At 47.9% G+C, this 22,991-nt stretch overlaps 3 protein-coding genes across 3 annotated transcripts; 2 read left to right on the top strand and 1 right to left on the bottom strand.

Annotated features, from left to right (window-relative positions):
- Positions 1-652: 652 nt before the first annotated feature.
- Positions 653-7,884, top strand: shtn2 (shootin 2). The gene is made up of 17 exons (XM_037479335.2): positions 653-789; positions 1,522-1,571; positions 1,903-1,963; positions 2,154-2,248; positions 2,399-2,594; positions 2,828-2,925; positions 3,061-3,142; positions 3,618-3,712; positions 5,431-5,577; positions 5,706-5,853; positions 6,146-6,269; positions 6,430-6,488; positions 6,600-6,697; positions 6,800-6,820; positions 6,899-6,952; positions 7,043-7,178; positions 7,492-7,884. Exons 1-17 carry the CDS (start codon positions 774-776, stop codon positions 7,647-7,649), a joined length of 1,638 nt encoding a protein of 545 aa, XP_037335232.2. The 5' UTR covers positions 653-773; the 3' UTR covers positions 7,650-7,884.
- A 1,080-nt stretch (positions 7,885-8,964) lies between these two features.
- Positions 8,965-12,036, top strand: tex261 (testis expressed 261). Its single transcript, XM_037480567.2, has 6 exons — positions 8,965-9,193; positions 10,544-10,623; positions 10,715-10,868; positions 10,957-11,024; positions 11,105-11,207; positions 11,587-12,036. Exons 1-6 carry the CDS (start codon positions 9,124-9,126, stop codon positions 11,700-11,702), a joined length of 591 nt encoding a protein of 196 aa, XP_037336464.1. The 5' UTR covers positions 8,965-9,123; the 3' UTR covers positions 11,703-12,036.
- A 486-nt stretch (positions 12,037-12,522) lies between these two features.
- On the bottom strand, positions 12,523-15,500 carry ankrd53 (ankyrin repeat domain 53). The gene is made up of 5 exons (XM_037480566.2): positions 15,395-15,500; positions 14,781-14,980; positions 14,505-14,669; positions 14,296-14,416; positions 12,523-14,009 (listed from the first exon to the last, which is right to left on the bottom strand). Exons 1-5 carry the CDS (start codon positions 15,452-15,454, stop codon positions 13,434-13,436), a joined length of 1,122 nt encoding a protein of 373 aa, XP_037336463.2. The 5' UTR covers positions 15,455-15,500; the 3' UTR covers positions 12,523-13,433.
- Positions 15,501-22,991: the final 7,491 nt, after the last annotated feature.

The following is a 22,991-nucleotide window of genomic DNA, read 5'->3' as shown; positions in this document are numbered from 1 at the left end:
AACCCCCTGCACAGTCGCAGGAAATCCGAAATCAAACCAAAAACACTGAAACAAACTCCGCGGAGGCCCGACGAATTCATGAAACGTGGCGCCTTGTGTAAATCGGTTCACGCTGGAGAAATGTGTGCCAGCATCGGCATCGCCGCTGTTCCCCCCCCCCCCCCGTCAGCTCCAGAATTATCGGGCCAGAATTTCGGTTCCCATGTCAGGTTCTGATTCAGAGGCCGTGAACCCCGGACCACGGACCCTAATGGCGGGAATAAAAGCGTCTTTGCTTTAGCTCCGGCCGCTTGAGTGACGTTGATCTTGCAGTGGAGAGACAGTGTCTTCCCTTTAGAGACCACATGCTTGGACACAGGCTGCATTTTCCTCTTTTCACTGCGTGAGAAGGGGGGGGGGGGGGGGGGGGGATGGGGATGGGGGGTGGAAAGTTCAAACACATCGTCGACTTACTTACTCGTGACACCAAGAAGCAAACGGGATTCGTATTCATATAGAAAATGACACATCTGTGTCGATCAAACAGACACAAACCCATTTGTTCGCATTCAATTCCATATTAAACTGTTGTGCTAAAAATGGCCTTTTGGGCCAGTGGAGGGAAAAAAGGTTCCTCTTTTCAAAACGGAGGCAGTGGGGGGAGGGTTCGAGTCGTGATTCCCACTCGCTTCCTAAATAGCAAGCAGGCTGCTGCTCAGACAGAAAAGACGGGGTTTTTGTCGTTGGGTTTTTTCGAGGCGCCACGAGCTTGAAATCTGTGCCGACTGAGCAGGATGTGGGCAGCGCCAGGTAAGACCGGATCACGTGGAAGGAAACTGCCCCTGAGATCGTGTATTAGTCACATGATGACCTTTACGGTACCGTGACAAAATTATGCCATTTATTGTGAGTAAGATCATCGAGCGCCTTCCTAAATAGTGGAGGTTTGTTGTATTGTAACATTTTTATAACTGTGATCGGCGAATATCACCAGTCCCAGGAAAAGAAAGCTTAGCTTAGCTTAGCATAGAGACTTGTTCACCTTGGCGTTCACCACGACCCAAAAGGGATGCTTTTCACACTTCACCCATAGATTTCGGTTGCAACATCAGCCCGAGTTAGCTTAGCTTAGCTTAGCATAAAGACTTGTTCACCTTGGCGTTCACCACGACCCAAAAGGGATGCTTTTCACACTTCACCCATAGATTTCGGTTGCAACATCAGCCCGAGTTAGCTTAGCTTAGCACAACAGACAGGAAACCGGGACATACAGCTAGCCTTGCTCTTCTCAAGAGTTAAGTACACAAACATATACACAAATGTAAAACTTTTACAGCAGGTAGAGACTCTCGAGTCGGGGGCCACAGAAGGTGAGGCGTGGTTTTAATGCTCCTCCCGTGATTTTCGCTTCCTGTATTCCGCTCTCGGCGAGGCCCTCAGAGGTTCCTCTCGCCGACAGGATGTGAGGAGGTTTGATTTCTCTTCTGGTCTCTGTGGTCACCCCCCCGCCCTTTTGATAAGATCCTTCCCCCCCCTCCACAGAGTTGGACACAGAGGGGGGTTCATCATCCGAAGATGAGGGAGACATTCAGGTATTCATCCGGGAAAATGGTGGCTTAATGCCGCTTTGTGATGTGCAATAGTGACAATTAACATGCAGAAATATTTACATTTTGATGTACATGTTGATCTTGTAGGTTTAACCGGAGTAAAAGTTTTATTCTGCCCTCACAGCTCACATATTTTAAGTAAAAAAATAAGTTGAAGACCAAATGACAGGACTACATTCATTATGTCGTCATGTCATTCAGGTCATTAACGGTGAACTAATGTCAATAAAATGAATTCGTTGTCCTCTCTTTCCTCTCTGTTTTGCTTGTCGTTTGTTTGTTTGTTTGCTTGATGACGTTTTATGTTCATAAGTTTGAGATCCTGGAAATTCAGAGGGATGAAGCCAATCAGCGTCTCTCTGAACTAGAGGAAGGTGAGAATTATTACTATCTTCTCCGCCTTCTTGTCCACATTCGGGCCCATTAAGGTGTTGCGCAATCCGCCCCATAATTGCATTGAGCTCTAACTCGAGAATAACGTTACTCGAGCACTTTAACATCAAAAGTGTCCGGTTTGGTTCTATGCAATTTGCTCTGCGGCAACTCTTCTCCTTGTGTCTCCAGTCTCCAATCAGCTCTTGAAAGAGATAAATGTTCTGGAGGTGCAGTTCCAGATTGAGCGCTCCTGCAGGGAGAGTGCCGAGGCGTTCGCTGTCAGAGTGCGTCTCCTTGCTGTTGGTCCTTTTCATCCAACGCTCTCCTTTCGCAAGAGGCTGAAGCGAGAAGCCGCTTCGCGCCACCGTAAAGATCACATAATCCAACCGGAGTCATTTTCATCCCGGTACTTACAAACCTCCTCCGTTGCCTAGGTGACCAAGGAGAACAGAGTGCTGAAGCGGACGAGCCAGATGATGACGACGACGACGATGCCGCTCATCCCCGAGCTGCCCGAAAACTTGGCCGCCGCGACCCTCGACCCGGGGGCCGACCCCGCGGCGGACGGAGATGAGGTCGATGGTTTTGGCGGAGAGAGGCTGCTGCTGGACAATCAGGCTCAGATAGCAGGTTGGTGCAACGCGGGTTCAAAATATATCTCAAATGTATAATTCCTTAAAAACTCCGAAACATCGCGTCATCAGATGTGTACCATTGGTACGCCAAGTCACATGTATGTCTGACATGTTATCGTCATAAATGTTTCCAGATTCCTGATTCCCGATGGGCGAGCTAAAATCAGATTAAGCATATGGATTACTTTTTGGATTGTGTGTGTGTGTGTGTGTGTGTGTGTGTGTCAGAGCTGCAGGCATCAGTGGACGCTCTGTTAGCTGACAAGCTGCTGCTTGAGCAAAAAGTGGAGGATCTGACCAAAGAGCGGGTCCAACTGAGAGAGCAGGTACATCACCGTGTGTGTGTGTGTGTGTGTCCGTATGTGTGTGTGTCCGTGTGTGCGTGTGTCCGTGTGTGCGTGTGTGTGTGTGTGTGTGTGTGTGTGTGTTCCTGTAGTCTTATCGCAGACCTTTTCTCTTAGCTCGTCCAGGAGGTCGAGGAGAAAGAGGCCATACTGAGGAAAATGAGCCATCAGAACAAGACCATGAATAAAATCAAACGTGGTGAGTCCTCATTCAATGTGGATTGCGGCTAATAAATGTTTCCATGACTAAGCCTTCAATAATCTTTTTTATATCCCAAAATTTCAAATTTCCATCATCCCCGTTTTAAGTTTCATCCAACCTACAGTCCAAAGGGGTCATTTCAGCCTCATTAGATCTGCTTTTATCTGCCGCTGAGGTGTCTGCTGCCAGGTCAACACAGTGTTTGTATTTAGGATGTTATTTGGACTGAAGAAAAAGATGCCCAACTTTAATGAGCCAATAAATGACTAAATGTGACCATTTGAAGGCAAGATTTGATTGACGGTTGTTCAGATGAACTCGTTTTACTAAGCAGACGAGTCACGTCACTGCATTTCATTCTCACCCTTTCATTAAAAAACCTCACGGATGCCCTCACAAATACCTTTTTGAATAATAATTGTGTGTGTGTGTGTGTGTGTGTGTGTGTGTGTGTGTGTTTGTGTGTGTGCAGTCTCCCAGCTTGTCACAGAAGAGTTCTCTGAAATGTCTCAGAAGCTGGAGCTGGAGCAGGGCCTCCGGCAGCACGCCGAAGTCTTCGCCCACCAGGTGTGAGCGCGTCTGTGTGTGTGTGTGTGTGTCTGTCTGTGTGTGTGTGTGTGTGTCCTGCAATGCACAAAACATTTTGTCATACATTCACACCTATAGATACTGCGGGTGACAGGTCGTGCCACAGGAAGGGAACATGAGTGTTAGAGTGTTGACCTTCGGGCAAACTACGGGCAAACAGACGGAGTTTTGGAAGGGGGGGGGGCTTGCACACACACACACACACACACACACACACCTCGGCTGTTGGGTGATGTGGCGGGACAGGAGAGGGGGGGGGGGGGTCTCCATTCTGCGTTTTCACACCGATGACACTTTGGTCGCGTCCAGGCTCTCTCTCTCTGCAAAGCGTTCCCTCGGACAAAAGCAGACACACACACACACACACACACTTCTGTACACAAACACTGATTCACTTAAAACCCCAAATAGCCCAACACACACAAACACACACACACACAGCGGCGTTTTTTGCTGCCCCAGCTGCTCCTATAATGAAGGCCTTTTCTTTCAACAAAAAAAAATGTCTCTCTGTTCCCTTCCCATTAAGCCCCTACCTTCCCCGTAATTAGTGGTCATCACTGCCGCTGAAGGAGAATAGTGGTCTTTAAGCACAACCTGTCTCTGCCCGACACCTTTATATCTCGCCGAGCGTGTGGCAATTGTCGCCTTTGTGCGCGCCGTCCTCCATTTACCGGAGGGGCGCACAATGGGGGCCGCCTCGCGGGGGTCCTTACCTGTGAAAAGGACCCCCGACTGTTCACACAATACCCCCCCCTTCCCCCTTTACTCTCAATTCATGTTAAAAGAGCCACCCCCCCCTTGCACTGAATGCCTCTTGTGTGCGCGACTATTTGTCTGTTTTCGTGTGTTTTGAAAACAGCAGCCATTCACACCTCTCCTGTGTGATGGGACGGTATAATGACACAGGGCCCCAAAACAGGAAACAATTTGGAGGTTTCTTTTTTGGGAGAAGGGAGGGGGGGGGGGGGGTGGGGGTTGTCTTTGTCTCTTTGTGTGGTTGTGTCCGTGTTGTGGTGTGTATGAAATAAATAATTGTGCTAATTGCTGTGGGAAAAAGTGTTGCTCGGAGGACGGGGAGCGGCGCCCTGAAACCACGTTTTTCCTCTCGCTTCCTGCTCTCTGATCACTGGAGTTTCTAATCACACGGGGAAATACATCCATATCCTTTAAGTATTGTTACAGTTGTCAAAGCATCACTGATTCATTTCGTTCGTACATATATTTACTTCTAACCCGCTGGTTTTTTAACACATTGCAACGTCATTTGGCCTCTTCAAATATGTTTAGAATTGTGTGAATAACGTGTCATGGGAGACATCCAGTAATCCACCCACAGCTTTACCTGTAACCCTTTTTGAAAAACATCCCATCAGCTCAGGCACAGACCAGATGTCCCACTGTACAGGAAAATGCTCTCATTCAAAGCTGGACATTATTTGAGGAGACGTTTTTGCTTTGACTCACATCTCACCCTGTGTCTATTGTGTCTCATCTTCAATGCGGTGATGAAAACACTCATCGCGACGACCTGCTGGGGGGAGAAAACAAAAAGACACCTATTCAGACCCCCACCCCCCCCCCCATTCCCTCTAATTGTGGCTCTCGCCTTTTTAAAAGAACATTTTCCATAAAGGAAGACCACCACGAAGACGTGCGTGGTGTCCTATGGTAAATCCGATTTTTCCTCTCGCCAGATGTTGGCGCAGCAGAAGGCAGAGACGCCGGCGGGGGGGTCCGCCGACCCCCCCGGCCCGCCGCTGCAGCAGCTGCAGCAGGCGCTGGAGCAGATCTCCGGCGTCAGCGCGGCCCTGTGTGACATACGCCGCCACTACCAGGACCCGGTGCGTTGGGGGGGTCGAGGGCGGAGGCCGCGAGGGGTCTTTCTTTTTCCTGTGCCGGGCGGTTCTTCCTCCTGACCCCCTGCTCCTGTCTTCGCCCCCCCCCCCCCCCCCCCCCCCTCCGTCTCCAGGTGAGTCCGGGGAGTCTGGGCGCCGCCGCCGAGGCCGCCGCCCTCTCTGACCTGAGGGCGCGGCTGCAGCGCAGCGAGGAGGAGAAGGCGGCCCTGGAGGCGCAGCTGTCTGGAGCTAACGGCTGTGTGGCGCAGCTCCAGGAGGAAGGTATAATAACAAGGGGGGAGGAGGGGGGGGGGCAATGGTTGTTCTTCTAATGTGTGTTGTCGTGAAGATGTTAGAACTTGATGGATGATTAAGAAGTGGCACCGATGTGGATTTCCTCACCCACATCTGGGCTGCTTTTTTTCATCCATGAATGACGTCACCGCCAGCTGTGCACTCAGATGCTTCTCTGCCCTCCTCTGCCCCCCCCCCCCCCGTGTAAAACGGATCAATATGTTTTGGGATCTAGCTGGCGACTGCCCTCTTAGCTTGTGATGCTGACCTTCCGTTGCAGTGAAACGCCTGCAAGAATCATTGAGCAGGGAGGAAGAACCCGAGGGGAACGCCACAGCTCCTCCTCCTCCTCCTCCTCCTCCTCCTCCTCCTCCTCTTCCTCCTCCCCCCACGGCCGTCACCAAGTATGTTCAATTGAAGGCAGTCGGTTTGAATACTGTACCAGAGGCTTTTTACACCTTAATGACTGCATGTTTTAATACTTATGAATAGTAAGACACTATTTCACCATGTATGACAATGTGACCCCCTCATCCCCCCCCCCCCCCTTCTCTTTGTGGCAAGTCCCCTTGATTGCCTGAGGAGCAGGAGGAAAGAGAGAGCCACAAAATCAGATCCAAACAGTGAGTCAACCCTTTCATTTAAATCACGGGATTTATGATGCATCTTTAATCCTGCATTCTAGATTCTGGAGGCTTGAAACGGGTCTTTTCTCTCCGTCTCTGATCTTGCAGAAGCAACGCCGTTGTTGGACATGAAGGCGAAGGCGGTGGATGAGATGATGGAGAGAATAAAGAAGGGCATCGTCCTGAGGCCCATGAAGATTGCGCAGGTGGCCACGTCGTATTCCCAAAAACTTTGTATATGATCCCCGTTGTATGCAACGTGTAATAAAACGATAAACTCTGATAACTGACCACTTCTCTGCTCACAGGACGACGACGGCTCGTGGAAGGTCAGTCATCTGTACGTATTTGCTATTTTTGTATTTTATTATATACCCGTTTGCACTGATTCCCAAGTCTTCTGGCAGGACAAGAGAAATGAAAACAGAAAATCTGCCATCCTGGAGTTGAAAGGAGTGCTGGTAACGTACCTCCACCAAGGCAGAGCTCATTCGCCGACAGTGTATTTAAAAAAAAAAACGCATCCTCAACGAGCTCTTCTCACCCACCAGGACTCCGTGAAACGCCAGCAGGTCCGCAGGGTGCCGTCCAGGCGAGGACTGGGCCGCAACGTCCGGGAAGCGGAGCTCCTGCAGGTGCTCCAGAGGAGGAGGAGGGCGATGGGGGAGGACCAGCACCAGACACGGGGTACGCCGTGTGTGGTTTCTCTTTGTCCTTCATGTCTGATTCTGTTATTGTGTATTGTGGTTTTCGGGTCAGGGGTCAGCTCAACGTCACAGATGTTTTTTTGTTTTTTTTTTATCACTTCATGCTTTATCTTTTAATTGCATTAGTATTTTCTCTGCAAATGTGCTTAAATGCATTGCAAATAAAAGCTAAAGAGGTAAAAAAGAAAAGCAACAATCAGATCAGTTTTGATCTGCAAGCAAAAGCGTATTTGTCCCCCCGGAAATACTTATAATGGGGATTGGTGACTGACCTGCTGTAATCTGTTGGTCAGAACCCACTGCGGGTCCCCAGCGCGTCCCAGCAGCAGGAGCTGCTCCCTGGGCCGGCGAGAGCGGCACTGCGCCGGTGCTCCGGAGGCTGAAACAGAACCGAGAGAAGAGAGACTCTCGCATCAGGACGTCGGCTCTCATCATCAACCAGCAAAATTGACAGCTATTGTTCATTCCTTTTTTCTTCCTTCTTTTTTTTTGGCCTCAAAAGAACCAATTATATCCTTCCAAGGTGTTTTGAATGAATAGCTTTTGTTTGAATTTACAATGTAATGTCAGCTGATATTGAAAAGTTCAAATAAAGCCTTGGGTTATGGTGAATATAATGTTCAAAATCTAGCTATTTATCCTCCTGGGAGTGCCAGACGAAGAGGTTTACATTGAAGAGAAGCGTTTTTGGAAACCCCTAAAAAACCCATTTAACCCAGATCTGCTTCAAATAGCCAGTACTTGTTGCGTGTCAAAGGAAATGAAACTCATTGAGCCGCGCTTGATGCCCGGCGTCGTTCTTTTTGGCTGCCCGGGTTGCATCTGATCTAAGTGCATTTTACAGAATATAGATGAAAAGCAGTCAGAGTCATAGAAAAAACACTCTGCTATGAATACTCATGGCCACTTCTCTAACCGAGGTGTCTGAACGCTTAAAGGGGGCCGAGCCAGCAGAAGGACGGAGGCGGGCCATTCATTTCGGCACATTAAAGCTCTCACACCAACAACCCAGAGGTGTTGTTGAGATAAGAGCCTCAGGTGACCTCCTCACAGTATCTTTAAATGCGGCAGGTCGCCTTTTGTTTTCTCACCTCCACACAGATAATGTATATATACGCGTGCGTGCGTGCATGCATGGGTGAATTCATGCACCACACCCTCTCACCACATTATCTGTCTGCCCGTCTCCCTTTGTTAAAAGCCTTTGCAAAATATGAAGTTACTCACACCTTTGACTCAGACACCGTTTTAGTGTCTTCACACCGTTCCACATTATATATTTACTTTATTTAGCTCCTTTTACTAGAAGGCCTGGCTTTTCACTCCCCAGCATACATGTTTAATTGTTTTCCTCCTCAGCCTCAAAGGTGTTAGCTTTTTGGGATCCACTAATGTATTCTGTGCCCTCACTGTCAGTGAATCAATGCACGTGTGTGTGTGTGTGTGTGTGTGTGTGTGTGTGTGTGTGTGTGTGTTTTTGTGTGTGCCAGAAAGCAGGAGATGGAGTCATACAGGTAATGAAAGCGAGATGGGAGGTTCTGAAACTGACTCTATATTCAAGCATACTGAAACTGAAGGGCGTGTGTATCAATTCCACAAGCTGTGGAATTGATACAGCTGTTACCTCGCCCTCGTAACACAACAACAACCACACCAACAACAACAACGGGCCACTGGAGCGTTGCGTTTCGCTTCCGACCACAGGGGGCGCTCACCCCGAAAAAAGCCTCCCCTCTCCCGGAGGCCCAGCCCCTCTTGTCTCCTCTCCTCGGCCTGCGCCGAAGGCACCGGAGGGAAGGAACTTCGACCGCAGCTCTACATGGTGCATTAGCGCTAGTTAGCGGCCAGCTAGCTGTTTTTTTTTCTCCCTGTGTTGTTCTCACCACATTCTGTGTGTGTGTGTGGGGGGTTTCATATGCAGAGAGATGTGGTTTATTTATTTGCTCAGCTGGCTGTCGTTAGTCATCCAGATATCCTTCGTCACTCTGGCGATAGGTAAGTGCACGCCGAGAAAAAGCCCTGCAGGTGCTAGCTAGCCAGCCAGCTAAACGCTAGCTAATGCTAGCGGACCGGGTCGGAAAGGCATAGCATCTTTAGCTAGCTTGCTTGTCTAGTACAGGAAGTTACTGAAATGTCCAACGAGTACTTTATCTTAAGATGCTAATGTTTTAATCACTTTAAAAAGTTACCCGGCTGTACATTGCTATGCAAAAGTAAAACAATGCATTAGTGTTAGAGGGGAAGCACCTTTGCAGTGTTTGCTAAAGCTTAGCTAGCATTCCGTTCTCTCTCTCTCTCTCTCTCTCTCTCTCTCGCCAGTCTTATCGATTTAAGCTGGAGCTAATCGGTTAATCACACGATGACAACGTCACGTTGGTCATAATGTCTGTTAACCCAAAATAAAATGATGTCCAGGCGCAGTCTTTAGATGGGAAGGGGTTACAGTTAGCCAGCATCAGCTAGCAAAGGGTGCCCTCAAATCCCAGTAACGTCACCCAGGGGGGGGGGGGGGGGGGGGGGGGGGCGTTCGTCCGTCGTTGGCTGTTTACATGAGACAATCTCAGTCAGCAGGTCGCGTAACCAGCTGCTTACACAACACACTCTGCACGCATGGCTTCGACAAGCGGCCACAGCAGAAAAAAAGTGCAGCTCCTTGACACCACGACGAGGAAGAGCCACGTCGCTAGCGGGTCACCTGGCCACGTATCACCTGCTGCAGCTGCCAGGGCGTCGCGTCACACTCCTCGTAAACCAAAAGCAACATCAGACCAAAAGAGCATCTGTTTATTACGACCGTAATGAACACTACTTCGGCACCGCTGTCTTCTCTGAGAAGGAGATACAAGCGCGTTACATTGATTGATTTCTTCTTGGTTAATCCCCACCGGGCATCAGATGAATGGCTTCTAACGCGCTAATCTTTGGACCTTTTATATGAGTCATTTATTTACAAAGTAATTTGATTTTTAAAAACCTCTATCTATCAACAGATATGATTTCGGTTAAAAGAAGCAGCATTTTCTGTTGGTGTCATCTGTGGTGCAACTACAAAAGCATCATTAACCAGTTTTAAATAAAGGTTTCACCGCTATCCTCTTAGTAATAAACCGTACATAAAAATGTACAGCGTCTTCAGAGGTACCAATTGTCTCTACCACATTATATAAATTGACGCATCACAACCTAAATTGCTTGTTATTCTTCATCAAAATTGTGTTTAGATTTAGTTGCCATATTGACCCTTGTCTGTAAGAGCTTTGGTTTGACAAAGACGGCCTCTGTCCTTTTATCGTTCTTCTCTCCTGTCTGCTTGCTCCTCACATTGTTATTGTTGTCCTCACCCAGCTGCTGGCCTGTACTACTTGGCAGAGCTAATAGAAGAATACACAGTAGCCACCAGTCGAATAATAAAGTACATGATAATGGTGAGTAAGCGTAAATGGACCGATGTCATTTTCTTTACGCAACTGTTTTGAAATGTGTATTAAACAACGGTTTGACTGTGTGTGTGTCCAGTTCTCGACAGGTGTGCTGGCGAGCCTCTACCTGTTTGAAGGCTTCCCAATGCTGATGGTTGGACTCGGCCTCTTCACCAACCTGGTGTACTTTGGCCTCCTGCAGACGTTCCCTTACATACTACTGAGCTCCCCCAACTTCATCCTCTCCTGTGGTCAGTGCGCCGCTCGTTGGTCACGTGTTCCTAGATGCGTTTTTTTTTCCCCCCCCCGACATTGTTTCATTTTCTCTTCACTCTCCAGTGTTGGTGGTGGTGAACCATTATTTGGCCTTCCAGTACTTTGCACAAGAGTATTATCCATTCTCAGAGGTAATTCCGTCACATATTCGTGTACTGCCTGAAGGTTTTCCTGCCACTAAAGTTATCCCGTGTGATCGTTTGGCTTCAAGGTGCTGGCCTACTTCACCATCTGCTTGTGGGTGATCCCCTTCGGCTTCTTTGTGTCACTGTCGGCGGGGGAAAATGTGCTTCCGTCCACCATGCAACCAGGAGGTGAGCTTCTTTTTGGTCTCTTGTGCTGCTTCTGACTGGAGCGTGGGTAGCTATTGAGGCATTAGCATGTTCTATAGGATCAAAAGTACGTTGTAGTTAATTTTGCCCTTTAAGTCCACGTGTGAAGCTCATCAGATGTCTTAAGTGCTAGCCTCATGGTTAATATTAGCCCAGCGAGATTGTTCTGTAGCGCAGGAGACATTTACTGTGGTTTCTGAGCTCACTTTTCAATGCCACTTTAAGTTAATTTGATCTTGCCAAGATTATGTATAGATTTGATTTACTTTTCTTTATTTTTAAACTTTTTTTTTTATACATTCCTGCCTTGCACAGAAGCTTTTACAGAATAACAAACAGCCCTTTACTCCTCTCTCTTCAGATGACGTGGTGTCCAATTACTTCACCAAGGGGAAGAGGGGGAAGAGGTCCGGGATCCTCCTCATCTTCTCTTTCCTCAAGGAGGCAGTGGTGCCCAGCCGACAGAAAATGTACTGAGGAGCTCAAACTCGGGGGGTGGGGGGGTTTGGGGTGGGTCAGAGGTCGCGCGAGTGAGTGAGGTGGAGATCAAGGGGGAAGCAGGACGCACTTTGGACATTTGTTTCCGGATGGGACTCACAACAAAACAGTGGCCAATGCGGAAGAAGATCAGATGAAGAGGACCAACGGACAGACGAGAGCTTTTTTTTTTTCTCCACCGGACGTTTTTCTGTCTCTGTCTTTAAAGCGTTCACGTGATCTTTGAGAAGCCTCTTTGCAAGGCTTCCCTAACGTCTTGTTGGACTCCATCATTTTTTATTTTTTTTTAAGCTTTGGTATTTAAATGCGTATGTCCTCGGTCAACCACCATCTACCTGTTCTTCCTCTTTTGACTTTGGCAGAGAAGTCCTTATAACATTTCTTTTCGGGGGGGATTGGCCGCCATTGAGACGCCGAGAACTCAAAGTCTCCCCAGATGAAGGTTAGAGAACCGCAGAACTTTAAATGACGCTAAATTGTAATGAATCGACTTCACATCGATGCAGACGCACTGTTTAATGACAAAATGTGATATAATATATTAATACTCCTGTCACATCGATCAAGAGGGGTTATAAAGTATGCTGCGAACAAACATCCTTCAGGCCTTCAGTTGATCTACAACACCTAACCCCCCCACCCCCCCCCCCCCCCCCCCCCTTTCGTTTCTCGTCTCTGGAGTCGTTAATCACCGGCGCTGCGGTCTGCAACCTAGCTGGACATTTAAAAACAATTAAAAACTACAGTAGTAACAAACAAGACACAAAGATTTTTAGTCTTAACCGACGTGAGACGAATAAATCCACAGATCGAAGCCGGAGCTCCACGTGCCGGGGGACAAAAGCTGCTCCAAAGTGTTATTAAAGAAGCCGAAATTCTTTTTACCAATTAACGAGTGCAATTGTTTGTAGGCTGGTATGCACACAAATGTTTAATAAATGATTTTGTTGGAATAACTGTCAGATGAAACCGTTCTTTTCACAGGTTGAAATAAAAAGCAAAAATAGAGGGACTTATCTTCGTCAATTCCAATTAAATCTGTTTAATTCACCCGTTCAATGTTACTTTATTTTCCAGTGCGATGGATTTTCTTTTTTTTTTGTCACACCTTGAACTTCCCACCATCAAAGATGTGTGTGGGTGTGTGCGCAATATATGGCCCTATTTGGTTGACTTCACGTTCTCCAAGTCCCATGTGGCTGGGTCACACCAGGTTGAGGCCAGCGTGCACTTTGACCCCCGCTGAGGTGTGAAGTAAAGGAAAAAAAACCTCAGCGCACACACATACACACACACATTAAGCTGACATGCCACAGCTCCCAGTCACAACCTGCTGTTGACAAGCCCTCACCCAGGATCCCGAGTCAGTTCCCCGGGGAGAGCAGAGAAAGTGCAGATCCACCTGAGACAGGTGACCCAGTTCACTGAGGTTCACCCCCCGCTTTTGGAGGTGTAGCGTCTGGATTGTGTGGCATTTTTAATTTGGTCACGTCGAGCTGAGGTCTTGGCGGAATATGTAGTCAGGGAGGCTTCAATTTAAGGGAAGATGCAAATAATTTCAATTTTCAAATGTATATTCAAACTATATTAAAACTAAAAAAAGGGCTCCATGCTCTTTCGTTTTCAATATAAAATATTGAAACGTCTTTTAATGCATTTCTTCCGAGCGTCTACTCATTTCAGGAGCTCTTCCAGAACAAAGTGCGATGGTCAGTAGTGTCCCGCCTCCAGTACTTCAGCCAGGTGCATGGCCACCTCTGTCCAGGGGGAGGGGCTCTGCCCCTGGGGGCGTCCTCTGTGCTGCACCCCCGCTATGTCCCGTGGCTCGAAGGAGCGCGGCGAGGCGATCCTGGAAGGGAAGGCTCTGGGGAACAACACCCTCTCCAGGAGATCCAAAGGCACTCCGGGGGCGGGGCGACGCGCGCCGTCCCACTCGGTTGCGTACTGCGGCGGCCTCTCGCCGCGGTCCCCCCACACCGTGACTTTGTCCCGGAGGTCGGGCTCTCTGAGGGGTTCCTCCGGCTGGAGGCCCATGAAGATGGTCCAGGGTCTGGAGGAGGAGGAGGAGGAGGCCCGGGGCTGCCCGGTGGAGGGGCCGTTGTCCTCCAGGGGACCCCCTGACTGCGGCTTCGATGGCCGCCTGGCACGTTTTGAACGAGGGCCGATCTGATGTGAGGGGAGGCACTGGGTGTGGTACTGACTCACCGAGACGCCGGGGGAGAAATCCTTTAGGGGAGGAAAGCCTTTTTTGGCCGCCCAATCTGCCATCTTCTCGTCCACAAGTGTCTGAAAATGCAGACGCAGTCTCGTTAGTTCCTTAGATGTGTTACAAATACGCAATGGACGTGTCATAATATGACGAGAGAACTAAAAACACTGACTGGCCTTTCACTAGAAAATGTTAAAATTCTAAATTTGAAACGTACTGGGAATCCAGATTCTCTCTGAAAAAGATAATTTGAACATTGATTCACATTTCACAACAGAATTTCCCCAAAACCTTTGGGGTTCATTACCTTTCCATCTGTTAATCTCTAAATGCTGACTCATTTCCAACCACATGCAAACTCACCTTTTTGTTAAGGCCATTGAGTTTGACCATATCCACGAGATCGCTGTACAGAGTCTGAACCAGCTTCCTCTCCTGCATTTCTTTATTTTTCTCAGCTTGCCACACGCAGCTTTTCAGGTACCTGCACCGAAAAAAAAAACAAAAAAAACTCAAGTCTTAACGATCAAAACCTTTGTGCCTGCGTGAAATCCCTTCTTACCGCCCGTTACCTCGCCACCTTCCTGCGACAAAAGATGCGGGCCGCATCCAGGGGAGTGTGTCCCATGCTGTCCCGGGCCAACACGTTGGCTCCGGCCCGCGTGAGGGCCTCCGTGCACTCCAGCAGGCCTTCGGTGGCGGCCAGGTGCAGCGGGGTCGTCCCCGTGCATGTGGTGCTGCTCAAATCAGACAAATCTGGTCAAATCAGACAAATCAGAAAACACAGCTCCCTCAAGTGAAAACATCCCCACAGGAGCAACACGAAACAAGGTCCCCCCCCCCCGTACGCGTTGGTGTCGGCCCCGCGCTCCAGCAGGTACGCCAGGCAGGCGGAGGTGTTGGGCGAGCTCCGGGGCGACAGGACCACGTGGACGGGCCGGCGACCCTGGAGGTCGCTGCAGTCGATCGGGCCCCGCCCGGACTCCACGAGGAGCCGGACCTCGGCCAGCTGGCCGTGGAGGCAGGCCAGGTGCAGCGCCGTCAGGCCCTGCGGGGAGGGGGGGGGGGGGGGGGGGGGTGAGCTCGCTGTCAGTGGCGAGGCTCAGTGTAGCCTCGGTGGCTCATGCTATGACCTCAAGTGCACAAGTGAGGATTAAGTGCGTCCATTTTGCTCGTGTTTTTAATGAAAATGTATTTATAGGCCAACCTATTCTCTTAATACTATACAGCACTATATTTAATTTCCATTTAGGCCTACAGCTTAACATCTTCTTTTCAGTGAGACTTTTATTCAACCTTTATTTGTGTACCGATTCAAGGGGGGTTGTAGCGGCAGTAATTACACTTTCGATGCTTTGAAGTTATCAACACCCTCCCCTCTGCACTATTACTCTCTATGTCCCAGGTGTGGACAACCATCTGCAGCATACCTGCCTCCATCGTGTAGTGTTGAGGAGCCCACCTGTCTGTCCGCACCTTCCTCCAGCGGCTCGGGGCTCCCGGCTGCAACAGCTGGAAACATGTGCCCGTCCGGGTGGGGGGGGGGGGGGGATCCGTGGCTACGTGTCCTGCAAAGTGAAACCACACGGACGCTGCGGGTGTAAATGCTTATTAGAAGCATACATAGGCATAACCGATCTAGACGAGGGGATTTTTGGAGAGTGAGAAACCCTCGAAGAAGTTGACGTTAGCTTTTTACCAATTTACCAATGGTCACATCTTCCACGTCTCCGTTTTCCAGATTTGTTGACAGGCTCCAGGGTTGCCGTGGAAACACGCAAACCAGGAAACGAATCTGGATTCGCGACGTGTCACATTTGACAATGGTCTACCGGACGCGTTACTAATAGCCAAAGACTGTATAACAGCACGAACTACTCAAACTGAGACTGAAAGTAATACAAAAATATGTTTTGTCCATAAGAACGCATAGATGCGGCGGTATCGGCACTTGCTGGCAGCATGCATTTATTTTGGGGTGCTTTGTAATTTATAAATTAAGATAATTATGGATTACTCCACGATTTTAAAACAATTTACGTGCTGTGGCAAAAGCAACACTACGCTTATTGCGCGTTGCGTCGCCGCAATCTGATTGGCTGTTTGGTCCTTTGACGTCATTTGAGTTTCTCTCTGGGCCAACATAATTATTACAGCCTTCCTTTTTAAAACTCTGCCTTTTTAAAGTAACATATGGGGATGATTAAAACCTTCGATTTATATACCAAACCTATAAAAGAAGTGACTGAAGTTAATGTCGGGTGGTTCCCCGAGACTACACGGGCAACTGCTAACAGTTAGCTGTTAGCTAACATTAGCTTTTCGGGGAAGACGCCATGTTTTTCGCGGATGTCAACAAACGTCGGTGAGAGATTTCTAACGGTTACCCCAAAAGAGAGCTCGTGCTCGCCAGCAAGTTGGGGGACAAAAGGTAGGAGTTAATAGGAATTGTCACCTTGACTCATCTTTCAAATGTGAAACAGTCTATCATGTAAAATTGTGAATTTTTTTGGTATTTTTGGCAAGTAAGTTATATTTATTCTTTTTCTTGGTTCTGTGGCCGTTCACCTTGATCTGAGCACACGTTATACTGTTTATTTGACCTTCACGAACAGAAAGCCTCTGTTAAAAGAAGTCACCTTCCTTCTTTTTAACTCTTTATTTTTCGGTAACTCATTTAGCAAACGGGGCATGAAGGTGCTCAAATAAAACTGGGACCAAACTCCAGGAGCTGCGGGGGACATAAATACAGCCTCCATTAAGCATGACAATTGTTGGCCGCCATCTGTGGCATATTCACCGACACCTGTTGGGCCCGAGTGGCAGTAATGGCTTGTGACAGAGACACAGACCACTGGCTGCGGGTGAGAGCGTAATGAATACTTCCATTGGTCCACCGGGCCTCGCTCCGCACACGTCACTTGTTGGCGTGGATGGTGCATTAAGGATTGGAAGCTCACACCTGGCCTACGTTGAGCAGGTCGATCCCGCCAACACTGCCGAGTGCCAGTTTGTTGCACCGTAGGCCGGACCTGCTGCCGCGCTTATATGAATGTAAAGGGGTATGTTCTCCGTGTCTCTGTGGGATCCACGGGACTGGGATGTGAACCAAGTGACGGCGGAGAGCAATGATTGTTATGGCCGAAAATACTTCACTATGGGTTTACCTTTATTATTTTTTAGCTTATCTGAGGATTACAAATTCTGGGGATTTAAAAGATTAAAAATAACCAGACTCACTTAAATCCGCTTCGGTTTGCATGGTTGTCGAATGTTTTGGTTTGCACTGTTTTTTATTACATTGGTTCAATGTAAAAATCCTAGAGAGAACTGAAAAGTCTAATAACACCGTGTTGCTAATGTTAAACTAACCTATTCTATTCAAGCAGTAAAGGACTTCCTAAACATACATTTTGAAGTACAATGATTCACTTAAATGTTTACATTTGCCATTCAGATGCCCCGAATTTCTACAATAAGATTTTCTTTGGTTGCCAAAATGAAGCCAAATTGTAGAAACAGGATAAAGAAAGAAAGAGACATAAGAAATGGGCTTGGGAACATGTAGTGACAATAATCAACTCCACTCCTATCACCTTACTTTTACTTCTTACTACGAACCTTTTCTTCATTATTTACTTCGTCTAAATCCTTTACCTCAATCTGCACAGCAGCACATTCCCATTCAGTTGTTCCATTTGTGACTAACATTTTTTAATTATCTGTCATCCTCTGTCACTCAAAGGGGTCCAGTGGAGGGTCAAGGACGGGCCATGGACCCCTGGCTCTCTGCTCCCAGGCTCCAAAGCCCCCGAGGCTTCGCCTTCATCGCGACGCGGCCACACTGCTACTCTGACGACAAATGTGTGCGCGCGGCAACAGTGAGTCCAAGTCAACCGTGTGCCTGCTTGTGTATGCGCATGTGAGTGTGTATGCACCTTGCGTGAGTGTGTATGGGTTTACAGCGAGAGCGCGGCCCCGCTGCGGCCTCCGGAGCCTCCTTTTGACCTCGGTCACATGTCATGGAGGATGTCCACAGACTTCAGGATAGAGCTCTTTCATGTTTGACTTTCAGGACAAGTCCCTGGACGACGACCCCGACATGACCTCTTTCTTTCGACGACTGAGTGACTGTTCTATTGTCCACATTCTGTCAAATTCAGTGTTTGCTTGTTTAGGCACCTTAATCGTGAAAGCTTTCCTTTTTTAGTTAATCTTCTTCACTCTAAGGGGACTATTCTTTTTACACATCAAAACACATTGACTGACATATTTGCAGACCAAGTACTTTACATTTGAGCACTTGATCTTAGCAAATATTTTCTGTAAATGGTTACTTAAGGACGCCAGTGACTTTGAAAACACATTTTAATTTTCATCCGATGTTCTTAACTTACTCACTGGAACTAAACGCACAATGTGCTGCTGTGTTAATAATTACATTCAATTTTGTGTTTTCGAAATACACACAAAGTGTAGTTTTCAATAGGGGAGTTTAGTAATGACCCACTTTACGTTAAAAGAAATAGTGACAATAGAAAAAGCAGAGAGCGGCGGCTTCATGGTGTGCACGTTCTCAAGTGCCTTTTTTCAATGGTGATCAAAAAATATTTGATCTTTTTTTAACGCTGCAGCACGTCGCGCTAAGAAAGACACGGAGAGAAGATGAAGGAGAGAAGTCGATACCAGAGCGAACACATAGCTTTGATACGTCTTCATAATTGATGAGCCACCCTCCCTACCTCCCTCTCTCTTGTCCTCACTATCCTTCCTCCCTACCTCCCTCTCTCTTGTCCTCACTATCCTTCCTCCCTACCTCCCTCTCTCTTGTCCTCACTATCCTTCCTCCCTACCTCCCTCTCTCTTGTCCTCACTATCCTTCCTCCCTCTGGCTCTCTCTTCTTGTCCTCCCCTCTCTCTTTGGCCTCCACATCTTTTGCCTATTGGATCATCCCATAGCTCGTCAGTCTCTCTCTCTCTCGCTCCTTATTATATATATATATGCTCAGCTAGGTGGCTCCTACTCCTCTCTCTCTCTCATTTATATATATATATATTTATATGCTCAGCTAGGTGGCTCCTCCTCTCTCTCTCTCATTTTTATATATATATGCTCAGCGGGGCGGCAGTGCGCTAATGCACCATGGCATATTCTGCAGCTTTGAGTCACAATGCGACCAGGCTTTGCGCAGTGACCACACGGCGACCTCCCTCGGCATTGCTGCGCACAAGCGCTGTGCTGTAGCAGGGCCTGTTTAGGGCGAGAGTTGAGGTGATGGATGGCTGGCGGATGGTGGAGGAGAGAAAGATGCAGGGTTCTGCCGCTCATAGGTACGATCAGATCAGCGGCCTGCGAGATAAATTAACTGCGAGCGGAGAAATGCTGCTGCGCCCAGAGATCCTCTTCTTGAAGACAGTTTTGTGCCAAGCGGTAATCAACAGTGTCAAACCAGAGGGGGTTGTAGCTCATGCAACATGACAAACGTCTCTGTGAGCAGATTAATCTCTAAGTCATGTATGTGTGGCGTCACCTACGGGGGCGAAAGTGCGTCTCTTCGCACCTGGCGGTGACCCCACAGCTGAGCCGCTGCTGCCACTGGACATCTAGATTTTCTCAAGGATGATCGAAGGTGTTACTCCTTCAATAATCGTAGAGCGGGGGAGGAAGGAAAGAAAAATCTCTCCTCTCCTTTCACGGGGCCATGCTCTTTCATCCCCGAGGTCGCGACAGACATCCCGCCATCACACCTTCCCATGATCCCGAGCTCACTCCCCTCACATCCTTTAATCCTCACAGTTCAGCAGAAACGACCAGAGGGAAGAAGAGAGAGATAAAAGGGCTGAGATAGTGAGAAAATGAGAGAGTGAGAGAGGCTGTATTAAAGGTCAGCGAGTCGAAGGTAGAGAGGAAAAGGAAGGGGCAAGAGATGGGCAAAGAGGTTATTTTAATTTATTTAGAGTTTGCTTATGTAAAGGTTGGTTGTCACATCTTTCATCCAGGCACGCTGATGGCTAACATCAAGCTCCACTTTCAACTTTAAAATGATGTTAATAAAGAGATCAATGATCAGACACTCTTTAGCAGAGGGTCAGATGACAAAGAGGCAAAAACAAAGCTGAAGTAAGCAGATGTGAAACAGGCTTATGGCTGAACTATTGCTACATGATATGATGACCTCAAAAAACAGAGAGGTGGGAGGAAATGAGGCACAGCATTCAGTTCCACAATGGTAGCAGGGGCGCTACAATCCCAGTATGTGCACGCTCCTTTTGAGTTTTAATTATGCAGGAAGTGATGACGTCACAGTGAGCTTCAAAGCTGCGCCATTCATAGTGAAATTCTCTCCTTTCGCTCTTTCCTCACACAACTCTCTTTGCCGTGACCTCGGAGTGCTCCGGTGTGAACTCACACTCTGGTTGTGTGCAAAGCTGCAAAGAAAATTAAACGACATCGACCTCTCAGCAACACCATCAACAGTGTCACGTTTCCATGTATTGCACTTGAACAGCAGCAGCAGCAAGCTCTGCTTTCTGTGCAAACCACACACACACACACGCCCCCACAGCCCGGCTCGTCCCGTGTGTGGGCGAAATGCGCGTCGCCGCAGACACCGTGACCCTTTATAGTGTGATGGGGGGTGGGGGGAGGGGGGGTTTCTCCTCCTCTATCCAGGTCACGGAGCATTGGCTCGTCCCGGTTCATCAGCGGGGCAACGCATTGTCCTTTTGACACGCATCCAGATTGTGTTGATGAAAGGTGGTGTCGGTAGGGATGACATGACGGTGAAATGCGAATGCCGTTGGGACAGTGATAGCACAAACAGCTTCGGGATAGCCAGCCACTTTTATAATGTGTACACGGTCTGTTTAGACTAAACATGATACGACAGGAAGTGAAGTGAGACCCACACGGGCATCCACACAAACAGTGTAGATCCACACAAGCCGTGTTTTTTTTCTTCTTCTTTTTAATTCAATTTACGTGCTTGTGCTTTTCTATAAACCAGGTAGCTGGAATTCGGCCAAAATAAATACAATACGGAGGGGAAGGGGATTAAAATACCCCCAACTAACAAGGTTCTGACCCCTATTTCGCTCTACAGACAAATGCAGCAGCCACATGCGCCTAATTACCACCTTCAATTATTCATCAGAATGGCAGCTACATGCAGGAACACGGAGTTCCATTTGGACCGACAGGACTAAAAGGATGTAGCCTCATACCCCGTGTACGCCAATGTTGATCGCTGTATTATTGATGCTGGATTTGCCGAGTGTTTTATCAAGCTCAACTGAAACTGAAATAGACCTAAGCTTAACCCCAAAGACTTGGTGTGCGATGATTCGCATGTGAACAGGGAAAACGCCGTCGGTTTTGATAATTCATAGATATTTGTTCTGTGATGGGCTTCAGACCTCGGGAAATGCTGTTTTTGTGTGTGTGTCTGTGTGCGTGTGTGTGTGTGTGGGCGAGGGGGGGGCGCCTGTTGGAGGCAAAATTAATTGATAATGGTTTGAACCTAATTAGGTAAAACAAAAGAAGAAAACATTTTTTGTGGAGTATTTTAAGCGGCACTGAATGTGGGCTTTGCTCTGATATTTTAATGCAAAAATCCAGCATCAAAATGACGATGGAAGAATACAGCTTCTCTAACGAAGAATTCCTCTTTCAGCAGATGTCAACTTAAGCTCCAAAACAAAAAACTAAAATAGGACACAAAGTCCAAACTAAGTTCTCCCATTAGAAGAAAACCCCCCAAGAATTTAAAGCATGAACAAATTAAAAATGTCAATCCAGTGTTTCTCTACTCGGAATTTATCGTCAGAGCTCAATGTGACTCAATGTGCTCTGGCTGAAAGGTTTGTTTTTTTCATTGAAAATAGTTTTATTGACCCCAAAGTGGCCACCTTTTTAGAAAACTAAAACATTTCTCCATTAAATCTCTTCTCTGGGTGGACAGCAGTGTGATGCCACAATGACTAACCACCTCAATAAGACCTAAGACTTTTATACAGATAATCTGTACGTTTCAGATTTAAGACCCACAATGCACTGCAAATGAGCTGCCAGTGGTGTTTCTGTCAAACAGATGGATCAACTTCTATAGTCACTCGCCTTCTAGCTCGGTTTAGGTTCTTTGTCGACTCCTGAGGGGAAATGTCTCGCTCTTAAGTTGCTGGATGCTTCGCTGTGTTCGCCGGCCATCAGCCGACGTTGTGTATCTGTTGTGTGTTGCTTTGCAGCTGGTGCGCGGTGTTTCTTTTTCAGTGCTGTAAACAGCTGCTAGAAACAAGGTGTGTAAGCGCGGAGACAGTGAGTCAAATGCAGCAAGAAGAACCAGTGTTATTCCTGCCCTTCTACATACTGTAACTGTGTGTGTGTGTGTGTGTGTGTGTGATCCTCACTTCCCCCGACCCGGCAGGGCACAGAGATGCGGATTTTGATCCCGTCTGGCATGTTTGGGCTCTCACTGCATTTTCCAGTCAAGCCTACATGCGGACACCTACTGTGCTGTGTGCATTATGCTCCTAAAAGCTGTGTGTGTGTGTGTGTGTGTGAGCGTTTTTTTTAAACTTGTGACAATGGTAGGTGTGCTCTTCTAACACATTCAACCTGTTCCTCTGTCGCCACACCATTGGGTTCTGGGCCAAATGGCTTTGATACTGTCAGATGTACTTTTCATCTTGTCCGTAGGTGTGTGTGTGTGTTATATGCATTCCCCTACATGATCTTATTTAATCTAATTTGAAAACATCGGTTACGACACGTGTGCGTTCACATCCGTCTGCTTTTGTTTGCGTGGCGAATTTCAAGTGTGTAAGCGTTGGTGTGCACTCCCTCGGGGAGGGAGGGAAAGGGGAGAGAGAGAGAGAGAGAGAGAGAGAGACAAGAGCCTTCCAGCCAGGTAGCAAGGGGTGGCCTCCTTGGGTGGTGGTGGTAGAGATGTGTGGGTGGGTGGTGGTAATATATCTCTACATGCTTGACCCCCAGGGGTCGTCTTTACAATAGCGATCAAAGTGTGAAATGAAGTCTGGGCATGAGAAACCCGGGTTTTCGG

The sequence above is a fragment of the Pungitius pungitius genome, chromosome 1 (genome assembly GCF_949316345.1).
Source record: "Pungitius pungitius chromosome 1, fPunPun2.1, whole genome shotgun sequence".
Classification (NCBI taxonomy): Eukaryota; Metazoa; Chordata; class Actinopteri; order Perciformes; family Gasterosteidae; genus Pungitius; species Pungitius pungitius.
The sequence above is the reverse complement of the archived record's forward strand: the minus strand, read 5'-3'. Positions and strand labels throughout refer to the sequence as shown.